Here is a 12,282-nt window from a genome sequence, read left to right as displayed (position 1 = left end):
ATGTTGGAAAATGCAAGGTCTTCCCTGAAAGAGACGTCGTCTGGATGGGAGCATATGTTGCTCTAGAACCTGGATATACCTTTCAGCATTGATGGTATCTTTCCAGATGTGTAAGCTGCCCATGCCACACGCACTAATGCAACCCCATACCATCAGAGATGCAGGCTTCTGAACTGAGCACTGATAACAACTTGGGTCGTCCTTCTCCTCTTTAGTCCGAATGACACGGCGTCCCTGATTTCCATAAAGAACTTCAAATTTTGATTCGTCTGACCACAGAACAGTTTTCCACTTTGCCACAGTCCATTTTAAATGAGCCTTGGCCCAGAGAAGACATCTGCGCTTCTGGATCATGTTTAGATACGGCTTCTTCTTTGAACTATAGAGTTTTAGCTGGCAACGGCGGATGGCACGGTGAATTGTGTTCACAGATAATGTTCTCTGGAAATATTCCTGAGCCTATTTTGTGATTTCCAATACAGAAGCACGCCTGTATGTGATGCAGTGCCGTCTAAGGGCCCGAAGATCACGGGCACCCAGTATGGTTTTCCGGCCTTGACCCTTACGCACAGAGATTCTTCCAGATTCTCTGAATCTTTTGATGATATTATGCACTGTAGATGACGATATGTTCAAACTCTTTGCAATTTTACACTGTCGAACTCCTTTCTGATATTGCTCCACTATTTGTCGGCGCAGAATTAGGGGGATTGGTGATCCTCTTCCCATCTTTACTTCTGAGAGCCGCTGCCACTCCAAGATGCTCTTTTAATACCCAGTCATGTTAATGACCTATTGCCAATTGACCTAATGAGTTGCAATTTGGTCCTCCAGCTGTTCCTTTTTTGTACCTTTAACTTTTCCAGCCTCTTATTGCCCCGTCCCAACTTTTTTGAGATGTGTTGCTGTCATGAAATTTCAAATGAGCCAATATTTGGCATGAAATTTCAAAATGTCTCACTTTCGACATTTGATATGTTGTCTATGTTCTATTGTGAATACAATATCAGTTTTTGAGATTTGTAAATTATTGCATTCCGTTTTTATTTACAATTTGTACTTTGTCCCAACTTTTTTGGAATTGGGGTTGTAGATGGTGCCGCATCACAAAATCCATATGATGCTTCTGTTTAGACTTTGTGCCTAAAAATACATTTAAAAGTAATTAATCTTATCTTTGATAGCTAATAGATGAACAATAATAAATCATTCTGTTGTCAAGAACACCAATGTCGAGTCCAAGGCAAGTCCAACACCAGGACTACCTGAGATCCAGTCTTAAGGGGGTTGAGTCCAGATGAAAGTGAGACGGGGTCATGATTGAGTTGGTTAGTTGGCTTCATTTGTGCATTGCACCACTGATGAAGCTGTTTGAATTCTTGACAAACTTTGAGAAAAAAAAAAAGAACTCTCACAGAAACAAATTCAAGTGCAGATGCAAATACATCAGAGTCGATACAGAAGACATCTCAAGCTGTGAATCGAGTCCTCCAGCCATTATATAATTACATACATTCATATCATACCTGATTTAGCTATTCAAAATGAGAAATTTTGGAGTTGACTCTGATTCCTCTGAATATGAGTCAGTTGAATCAAATGAGTCGATTCTGCAGAACAATTCTAAAAAGAAAAGGGATTTAGATAAGAGCTTTGGTTTTAATGCTGTCATGTGTGTTATCCTGATCTGGATCTGATCTGAATCCTGATCTGGATTTCCTGAAGCATCTTCTCACAACGTAAACGATTAATCCAATGATGCTGACGAAGATGATGAATCCTAGAAACACACACAGGACTGAAACTTCATTGCTGTTGGTGGTTGATAATTGTTGTCGCCCTGGTAAAAAAAAAAAGAACTTGATTATTTATTCAGAAATTTCCAAAGCTGTAGGCTGAGAAACTGTGTGACTGTCAACACTAAAAGGCATTTGTGTGTCAGTTTTCCTTTCACACACTACCTGACATGCATGGAGACTGACTATACATCAGTACAAAGTGGGACTGCATTTTCAAATAAAAAACTCAAACTCCACTGGAACGTTCACTCAGCAGCTCACAGTCACTACGAACAAAACCATGACCTTTCAGTTTTCAAGGGTTTTAAGTCACATTCGAATAAGGGATACTGACCTTCTACCTTCAGTAAAACAGCTTCTGGGTCTCCGTCCTGAGACTCATCATGGAGGAGACACTGATATAATCCTGCATCAGACAGATGAACTGAACTGATGTGAAGAGAGAGACAACCATCTAGAAAACCTTTTGTTGACATCATCAATCTGCTTTCTGATGCTTCAGCAGTCATCACTGATCTGTTTGCCGGGGTGTACAGCAGAACCTTTTGTCCATCTTTCTTCCATATGACATCTTCAACATTGTGCCAAGTGTTTCTGTAGCACGGGAGGGTGATATTCTCCCTCTCGAAAGCCTTTATAACTGTCGGAACTGTCAAGCAGAAACAAGTTCAGCTGTACGGCTGTGCTTTTCTGTAAGAGCTACTCCTGTGTGTAGGATCACACTTTACTACACACGTTAAGAATGACAGTTTTCTGCTGATGACATCAGGCACTTACCGATAACTTTCAGCTTTACTTCAGTAACTGGGTTTCTATTACAGCTGCACCTGTAGGAGCCGGCATCATTGTAGGCCACTGAACTGATCGTCAGGGAGAAATTTCCTCTGCCGGCATTTCCTGATACTGAAAATCTCTCATAATACTGTTCAGTGTGACACATCCGGCTTTCAGCAATGACGGCTTCGCTGGGAATGAAGCGGGTCCACTGGACCGCCGGACAATTTCCAGAGCAGGTACACGGGAAGGTCACGGGGTCATTCACTATGATTTCTCTGAAGATGAAGGCTTGGCACTGCAGCAGCATCAACACGGAAACTAACAGATCAGAGAACAAATTAGAATAGAGATTTTGAACATGTGACACAATCAAGTCAGAAGAATTTCCTGTCTATTACTGATCTGTGTTTTAGTTTACTCTTTTGGAAACCATCTGGACACAACATGGCAAACACATTCAATCTTTACCCCCCATGAGCCCCACTTTCCAGTTTAGTGAGAACTTGTGCCCCTGTTACACCCCAGCATGGCAGCGTTTAAATAAAACCCATAACAGTACATTTTCTTTATAATCCTTTTCCAAAACTCTCGTCTAATGTCTCATGAACGGTTTCTGACCATCACAGGAGAATTGTGGTCACTCCGTCTGCACTTCAGGAAAACAGATAAATCACCGAATTTTATGGAAATATAAAGTGATGGAACTGAACATACAGAACAGAAGTTTTCATCAAGAGTAAAAAGTTAAAAAGTCAGGTCATGAGCACCTTCATTCATCTTTTGGAGCTGATGTGATTTCATGTGATTTGATCAACATTTACTTTTAATTCATTTTAATTTATGATAATATTATCTGTCTTGTTGGTACCTGTAGTTAAAAATAAGACTGGTAAATTAACTAGTATAGATAACTATAGACCTATTGCATTAGCAAGTATACTATCCAAGGTATTAGAAGGGATCCTTATAGATAGGCTTACAGGATATATAGTATCAACACAATCATTTTGGCTTTAAGAGTAAGCATGGAACTGATTTGTGTATTTACACACTTAAAGAAATTGTCTATAGGTACAGATCACCTAGTAGCACAGTCTTCATGTGTTTCCTGGATGCGTCAAAAGCCTTTGACCATATCAATCATGGGAAACTGTTTGTTAAACTGCATGAGCGAGGTGTTCCCTCTTACCTAATTAGGATACTGCAGTTTTGGTATTCTCATCAAACTATGCAAGTTAGGTGGGGGGGTGAGTATGTCCACACCGTTCTATGTCTCTAATGGAGTGCGGCAGGGCGGATTTCTGTCTCTAATATTATTCAATCTGTACATGGATAATTTATCTATGGAGCTAAAGGAGTGTAGAACTGTCTGTATGGTGGGGGATAACCTCATTAATCATATGCTTTACGCTGATGATTTGGTGATCTTGTCTCCCTCTAGTGCTGGCCTGCAGCAGCTTCTAAGAATATGCTCTCAGTATGGCATGATGTCTCATTCATCTCATCTCATTATCTCTAGATCGTTTTATCCTGTTCTACAGGGTCGCAGGCGAGCTGGAGCCTATCCCAGCTGACTACGGGCGAAAGGCGGGGTACACCCTGGACAAGTCGCCAGGTCATCACAGGGCTGACACATAGACACAGACAACCATTCACACTCACATTCACACCTACGGTCAATTTAGAGTCACCAGTTAACCTAACCTGCATGTCTTTGGACTGTGGGGGAAACCGGAGCACCCGGAGGAAACCCACGCGGACATGGGGAGAACATGCAAACTCCGCACAGAAAGGCCCTCGCCGGCCACGGGGCTCGAACCCGGACCTTCTTGCTGTGAGGCGACAGCGCTAACCACTAGACCACTGTGCTGCCCCTGAATAAAAGTCTCATCTCATCTCATTATCTCTAGCCGCTTTATCCTGTTCTACAGGGTCGCAGGCAAGCTGGAGCCTATCCCAGCTGACTACGGGCGAAAGGCGGGGTACACCCTGGACAAGTCGCCAGGTCATCACAGGGCTGACACATAGACACAGACAACCATTCACACTCACATTCACACCTACGGTCAATTTAGAGTCACCAGTTAACCTAACCTGCATGTCTTTGGACTGTGGGGGAAACCGGAGCACCCGGAGGAAACCCACGCGGACACGGGGAGAACATGCAAACTCCGCACAGAAAGGCCCTCGCCGGCCACGGAGCTCGAACCCAGGACCTTCTTGCTGTGAGGCGACAGCGCTAACCACTACACCACCGTGCCGCCCCTGAATAAAAGTTGATATATGTTATGGACTTTTCTGTGCATTAAGCATTTTATAAGCTCAGTCCTCACAGTTTCTGTGGGATAAATATCGATTATTATCCTTACTTTTTGTTTGTAGTCAGAATTGTTCAAGTTCTCACATCATTGCATGTACAGAGGAAACAGGCGCTTGCGCATGCGCACAAATACTCCATAAAAGGTCATAGAATATTTTAAATGTCCCGCTACTTACCAAGCGCCGGGAAAGCAGGGTTTAAAACTGTATTCATGGTGTTATCTGAAAACAACAGACCCACAATGCAAAAACATCCATCATCATCATCATCATTATTATTATTATTATTATTATTATTATTAATAAACCTTTTTCACACGTGACTTCAGCACCATTATACTCTCCCTTTTAACCTTTATGGCTCATGTTTTATGAGTTAATGGAGTATTTCTTAAAACACAGTAAAATACCGGTTTATTTTATTACATTACTTAAATAAAGATGAATTAATTATTTTATTACATTACACAGAAAGATGAATAAATTAACAACACATTTATTGCACAGCAGCAAAGTGAGTTTGTGGCTGTTTGGACTTGTTAAGTGTTACTGCTATTTAATAAAACAATTAAAAAAGACTCAGCAGTGTTCAGTTCTCTAATGCAAGCGAATCTCCAAACAGGCCTGTAGGGGAAAGAGCGCCCTCTTGAGGACACGTGACTCACAGGAAGTCCCGCCTTCAAAGTGAAGTCACTGATGGCACCATAAAGTCAATGTGAGATTGCAGACTGTGAACCGCTGGATGGGGTGGGTATTCATTGGTTTCCTGAAGGTAGGAGGTCAGTATCCCTTAACTGACACATAAATGCCTTTTAGTGTTGACAGTCACACAGTTTCTCAGCCCACAGCTTTGGAAATTTCTGAATAAATAAAGTTATTTTATTTATTTACCTCATAGGTAGACAAAGATGTGGCACACATTCTGCTGCAAATCTACAGCATAAGTGCAAACCCCATTTCCATAAAAATTGGGATATTTTCCAAAATGCAATAAAAATAAATCTATTTTTTTTAATTCACGTGAACCTTTATTTAACTGACAACAGGACAAAGAAAATATTTTCAGTAGTTTATACTGACCAACTTATTTGTATTTTGTAAATATAAACAAAGTTAGAATTTGATGCCTGCAACACACCCAAAAGAAGTTGGACCACATAAGCTACTGTCACACAAACTGCTGAACAAGTTAATGCGAGCTAAAACAGAAAGGTGTCAGCATGAACTTTTTCAGCAGTTTGTGCTACAGTAACTCTTCCAGACCATACCATACCGTATGGTCCGGTCCCACAGTAGAATATTTTTGTCTCATTTGTTTAACTGGGTTCTCTTTATCTACTTTTAGGACTTGTGTGAAAATCTGATGATGTTTTAGGTCATATTTATGCAGAAATATAGATAATTCTAAAGGGTTCACAAACTTTCAAGCACCACTGTATCTAATAAATTTGTTAATAATTTTAGATAAATACCATATTCATAAAACCACGTTTAGTCATTCAAAACCTTCATTTATAGCCTTCGAAAAGGAAACTGAACAGAATATAAAAATAATCTCTGACTCTAAAAACAAGAAAGCTGCTAAAACTTTATTTGTGCTCATTATTTAATGTCTTTATTTGAAAACTCCCCCTGGCTCTTGGTTTGTTGTTTGTGTGTGTTTTAATAACTGGATTTGTATTTTGTTGCTGTTATTTTCAATAAAAATGGAAGAAAGAAGAAAAAAAGGTTTCAACCGGTTTTTCTGAGCTCTTCATTATCTCTAAGATAAATTTGGATTTGTGGGATCTTTTACAAAGAAGCTCTGGAGAGAAATGTTATTTATTTTGGTCTCAGTATCTCAGAAGAGTGAAATTGATGAAGATTTTAAATTTTTTTAAGACGATGTAGTTAGTATCCTGAGCCACACTCCATACCACAAAAACATTGTTTGCCAACCGCCATAAAACACCAAGAAGAAGCCCGGAGTCAAAGGAGATGAGCTCGGGCTCTGATCAGAGAGAGAGAGTCTTTAAAATCCCCCACAGCCAGCTCATATACAGAGATTAGTAAGCTCATCTCATTCATCTCATTATCTCTAGCCGCTTTATCCTTCTACAGGGTCGCAGGCAAGCTGGAGCCTATCCCAGCTGACTACGGGCGAAAGGCGGGGTACACCCTGGACAAGTCGCCAGGTCATCACAGGGCTGACACATAGACACAGACAACCATTCACACTCACATTCACACCTACGGTCAATTTAGAGTCACCAGTTAACCTAACCTGCATGTCTTTGGACTGTGGGGGAAACCGGAGCACCCGGAGGAAACCCACGCGGACACGGGGAGAACATGCAAACTCCACACAGAAAGGCCCTCGCCGGCCCCGGGGCTCGAACCCAGGACCTTCTTGCTGTGAGGCGACAGCGCTAACCACTACACCACCGTGCCGCCAGATTAGTAAGCTTATAGGGTGAAACCCATTTCAGTACAAGTGAGTAAACGCTGGAGTCAGACAGGAAGCTTGTGTGGCACAAACGCGTTTCTCAAAGTTTCTGTCTGACAGCGAGGGCGGATATTAACCAGCCTAATGCTGGTTCCATGCAGGTCGGCTAGCACGGTGTGTTTGCATTAAGCAGTCCCTTTGCAGCCAAATAGTCTAGTTAAGTGTTAAACATTTCGCTGCAAGATTTTAGCTTTAGTAGCTGCTCAGTTAGCGCCGCTGGCTTTCGGACAGATTGTGGTTCCACTGAGGAGCCGTCGAGGGAGCAACAGCAGCCGGATAGCGCCACTGGTGACCTGGGGAAAGCCAGCGGTTCCTCCGGCTATGAGGGAACACCGGCCCCTGGCGACTGGAGCGGCCATTTAGTGTTGGAGACAACAGGAGTGATTTTCTCTCTCGGGTTTATTTGTTTGTTTATTTGGGACAACGGGGCCCTGTACTTTTTCAGGGCTTCAAAGAACCGTTCATGCAACAGTTCTTTAAAGAACCATTTAAACCATTTGTTTGAGCAGTGAAGACAGATTTCTGTAAACATAGCCTATGTGCATTGACCAGCAAATGGTAAGAGAATGCCAGGCTCTGAAGAACCATTTCCAATGTGAAGAACCTTTCGCATAATGTAATGATTCATCACAGAGTTTTGACTCTCCATGGAACCATCCAGAGATTTGAAGAACCACTGAAGCACCTTTATTTTTTAGAGTGTATATATGTGTGTGTGTGTGTGTGTGTGTGTATGTGTATATATATATATATATATATATATATATATATATATATATATATATATATAATACTGTATGTATATGTATGTATGTATATATAGTATGTGTGTGTGTGTGTATGTATGTATGTGTATATATATATATATATATATATATATATATATATATATATTATGGCATGCCGTTCAGGAAATTAATCTTTGAATATATGGAATGAATCCCCGAATATATTGAATGAAACTCTGAATATATGGAATGAAACTTTGAATATATTGAATGAATCCCCGAATATAGTGAATGAAACTTTGAATATATTGAATGAATCCCTGAATATATTGACTGAAACTTTGAATATATGGAATGAATCCCCAAATATATTGAATGAAACTCTGAATATATGGAATGAAACCTTGAATATATTGAATGAAACTTTGAATATATTGAATGAATCCCCGAATATATTAAATGAAACTCTGAATATATTGAATGAATCCCCGAATATATTGATTGAAACTCTGAATATATGGAATGAAACTCTGAATATATTGATTGAAACTCTGAATATATGGAATGAAACTCTGAATATATGGAATGAAACTCTGAATATATGGAATGAAACTTTGAATATATTGAATGAATCCCCGAATATAGTGAATGAAACTTTGAATATATTGAATGAATCCCTGAATATATTGACTGAAACTCTGAATATATGGAATGAAACCTTGAATATATTGAATGAAACTTTGAATATATTGAATGAATCCCCGAATATATTAAATGAAACTCTGAATATATTGAATGAATCCCCGAATATATTGATTGAAACTCTGAATATATGGAATGAAACTCTGAATATATTGAATGAAACTCTGAATATATTGAATGAAACTTTGAATATATTGAATGAAACTTTGAATATATTGAATGAATCCCCGAATATATTAAATGAAACTCTGAATATATTGAATGAATCCCCGAATATATTGATTGAAACTCTGAATATATGGAATGAAACTCTGAATATATTGATTGAAACTCTGAATATATGGAATGAAACTCTGAATATATTGAATGAAACTCTGAATATATTGAATGAAACTCTGAATATATGGAATGAAATTGGCTGACATCATGAAGGCACTGCCGCCGTCCTGCAGCAAAAATGAGTCAGTCGGCTCGGGATTTGGTTGCGGCTATTTTAAACAAAAAAGACATTGTTAACACTCTGGCGAATGCTTGTGGTTTTATTAGTGTTTACTTCTTTTATGTGCAACGAAGCTACGGTGACAAAGTCATTTCCCTCGTGGATCATATTTGTATAACGGTATAATTTTGTCTGTCGAGTTTTACAGCGTTTCTCAATATACTCTAATACTCTCCTCTGAGTCAGAGTTTTTCTTGGGACCTGTTGTCTGTCTGCCGAGCTGTGGGAGCGGGGGCAGAATATAAAGTTTCATCCCATATATTCAGGGTTTCATTCAATATATTCAGGGATTCATTCAATATATTCAAAGTTTCATTCCATATATTCAGAGTTTCATTCAATATATTCGGGGATTCATTCAATATATTCAAAGTTTCATTCAATATATTCAGAGTTTCATTCCATATATTCAGAGTTTCATTCAATATATTCAGGGATTCATTCAATATATTCAAAGTTTCATTCAATATATTCGGGGATTCATTCAATATATTCAAGGTTTCATTCCATATATTCAAGGTTTCATTCCATATATTCAGGGATTCATTCAATATATTCAGAGTTTCATTCCATATATTCAAGGTTTCATTCCATATATTCAGGGATTCATTCAATATATTCAAAGTTTCATTCAATATATTCAAAGTTTCATTCAATATATTCGGGGATTCATTCCATATATTCAGAGTTTCATTCAATATATTCAAAGATTAATTTCCTGAATGGCATGCCATAATATATAATGTATGTATGTGTGGGAAAGGGGGATTGTGAATTGGGCAAATGCCCCCTAGACTGGCCAGGTTAGGCCGGCATAAGGGGACATTATGCTCAATTTTTTTTCACCATACTTGCACATTAATTTGCAACAGGCTTGCAATAGAAAATAGTTTTGTATAGAATATTGTAAGATCAACAGCTATGACACTAATTTATATATTTTGTTAAATAACAAGATTAAATGACAACCATGCCATTTTACAATAAATCTAAGATATTCAGAGTGAAATGTTTTATTCTTAGAAAAATTGAAGATCACCAAAACGAACTATCAGTTGCCTTCATCAATGCAGACTGCAGCCACATCAAGCGCATCACAACCACAGCAGACATATGCCATGTTTCAAGGTCAACAGGTGAAGGAGCCTGAGGTGAAACCACTTATATCAGTGAGTGATCGAGTGGCCAATTCACAGGTATGGATTTTTATTGACTTTAAAATCACAAAAACTATTGGTATTTGAAAGTATAAGCAATTCAACATATGCTATTTCATAACGAGAATATATTGATTTGTATTTTGCTTACTGTAGCAACCTGTCTTAGACTTAAAAAGTAAAAAGGTAAAGTGGGTTTGTATAAGAATTAGGTGCTTATTTGGTGTTCATATGTTTTTATTATGAAAAAAATTAAGGTCTTTGCTTTTCATATTTTAATACTAGAAATCTTTTTAAAACAGGTGTAAGCTTTTTAGCATAAAACAAACAATGATTCATCTCTCTCTCTCTCTCTCTCTCTCTCTCTCTCTCTCTCCACACACACATACATGTGTGTGTGTGTTGTATATGGTATAGTTTTAGGAATAATTGGTGATAGTATTTTACATAAATTAGGTGATGGTTTCTTAGAATTGAAAAATAATTTGTTTTAATGATATAATCATTTATATAATGAAAGATTTTTCTTGAGCCTATTTATGTTGTGTGTTTACAAGGTGATGATACTTCCTTAAAACTTGCAATACATTTTTCTCATAATTTTTTGTTTTAGGCAATGGTACTTGGGGTGGTTGCTGAACACAACCTTCCACTTACAATGGCACCTGCACTGATAGATTTAGCAAAGGAGCTCGCCAAAGACGAAAAGGCTTTGGATAATCTGTCCATGGATAGAACAACAGCCTCCTATCGCATTAGGCATGGCCTCAGCAAAACATTCTCGGAAGAAACAATCAACAACATCCGGTCATCGCCATTCAGTCTGAACATAGACGAAAGCACTAGTAATAGCAACAAGAGAGTCCTTGCTATCTTAGTTAGTTACTATTCTCAGAAAAATGAGAAGGTTTTACTTGAACATTTGGCATCGATTGAAGTAGTGAAGGTAGACTCTGAATCCCTGTATAATGTAATTTTAGACTTGTTTGATAAGTATGACATTCCATGGTCTAATCTTATTTCCATCCTCATGGACTCCTGTGCAGTGATGCGAGGATCAAAATCTGGTTTGGAGACAAGAATTCGACAAAATAAAGCCCCTCATCTGCTCAATATTGACGGGGACATATGTCATCATGTTCATAACACGTGTAAAAGTTTTGTGAGCCCTTTCAGTATTGGGTCGAGAGCCTCTTTGGTGATCTTTATAATGACATCAAATGGTCACCAGATCTCAGCGAACGACTCTCTGAAGTTTGTGAAATTCTAGGAATATCCTACACAAATCCAGAACGTTTTGTGAATCACCGTTGGCTGTCTGTTTATGACTTGTCTGTGAGCACACTGCACATCATAGATGTCCTTCAGATTCTCTACTTTGGGTTCATTCCTCAGGGTAGTCAGCAAGACTACCGTAGTATTCTCGTAGACATTTATAGAAAATACAATGTAAGCATAGAGGGGAGGGAGAGGATCCGAGAAGTCATAGATACCATGAAAGAGAAGAAACTCACAGAAGACGGCAGGAATAGAAAGTTGCGGATTGTTGACAAAGTAATGTTCAATGAAAAACAAAATTGATCCTGAACTTCTATCAGTCTGCTTTGCCTCTCCTGAAAAGTTATGTTTGTCTCTTCCAGAGTAAGGAACCGCTTATTCATGTTGTGCATGACAAACTGGAAGACCTCTTTCGGAATTTCCCTGCTTGTTTTGTAAAGCCTGAGAAAATACCCAAATCCTCAGTTCAACTGAAACAGATGAACCTTGACAATGAAAACATCTATCTAAAGACAAGTGAAGTGTTCATCGGACATTC

General features: G+C 38.7%; 3 protein-coding genes across 10 annotated transcripts in view; 2 read left to right on the top strand and 1 right to left on the bottom strand.

Annotated features, from left to right (window-relative positions):
- The window catches only part of LOC132897944 (cell surface A33 antigen-like), a 93,807-nt gene that overhangs the window by 55,841 nt on the left and 25,684 nt on the right, over window positions 1-12,282 (top strand). The gene's annotated exons all lie outside the window — the stretch shown is intronic.
- The window catches only part of LOC132897940 (uncharacterized), a 68,668-nt gene that overhangs the window by 55,482 nt on the left and 904 nt on the right, over window positions 1-12,282 (top strand). Inside the window, exons 2-3 of one of the 2 annotated variants that reach the window (XM_060939235.1) lie at window positions 10,333-10,505; window positions 11,080-12,196. In XM_060939235.1, the coding sequence (XP_060795218.1) occupies window positions 10,333-10,505; window positions 11,080-11,736 (830 nt within the window). In that variant the 3' untranslated portion in view covers window positions 11,737-12,196. Of the gene's footprint in view, window positions 1-10,332; window positions 10,506-11,079; window positions 12,197-12,282 lie in introns of those variants that run through there. The other variant, XM_060939236.1, reaches the window with a different exon arrangement.
- The window catches only part of LOC132897941 (uncharacterized), a 34,052-nt gene continuing 22,839 nt past the window's right edge, over window positions 1,070-12,282 (bottom strand). For 2 of the 7 annotated variants that reach the window (XM_060939241.1, XM_060939242.1), the window contains exons 2-6: window positions 5,561-5,755; window positions 5,073-5,117; window positions 2,577-2,894; window positions 2,134-2,448; window positions 1,070-1,840 (exon numbers count right to left, since the gene is read on the bottom strand). In XM_060939241.1, the coding sequence (XP_060795224.1) occupies window positions 1,641-1,840; window positions 2,134-2,448; window positions 2,577-2,894; window positions 5,073-5,109 (870 nt within the window). In that variant the 5' untranslated portion in view covers window positions 5,110-5,117; window positions 5,561-5,755 and the 3' untranslated portion in view covers window positions 1,070-1,640. The remainder of the gene's footprint in view (window positions 1,841-2,133; window positions 2,449-2,576; window positions 2,895-5,072; window positions 5,118-5,560; window positions 5,756-12,282) is intronic. The other 5 variants (XM_060939237.1, XM_060939240.1, XM_060939239.1 and 2 more) reach the window with 4 other exon arrangements.

The sequence above is a fragment of the Neoarius graeffei genome, chromosome 14 (assembly GCF_027579695.1).
Source record: "Neoarius graeffei isolate fNeoGra1 chromosome 14, fNeoGra1.pri, whole genome shotgun sequence".
Lineage (NCBI taxonomy): Eukaryota > Metazoa > Chordata > Actinopteri > Siluriformes > Ariidae > Neoarius > Neoarius graeffei.
Note: the sequence above shows the minus strand (reverse complement) of the source record. Positions and strands in the feature narration are given on the sequence as shown.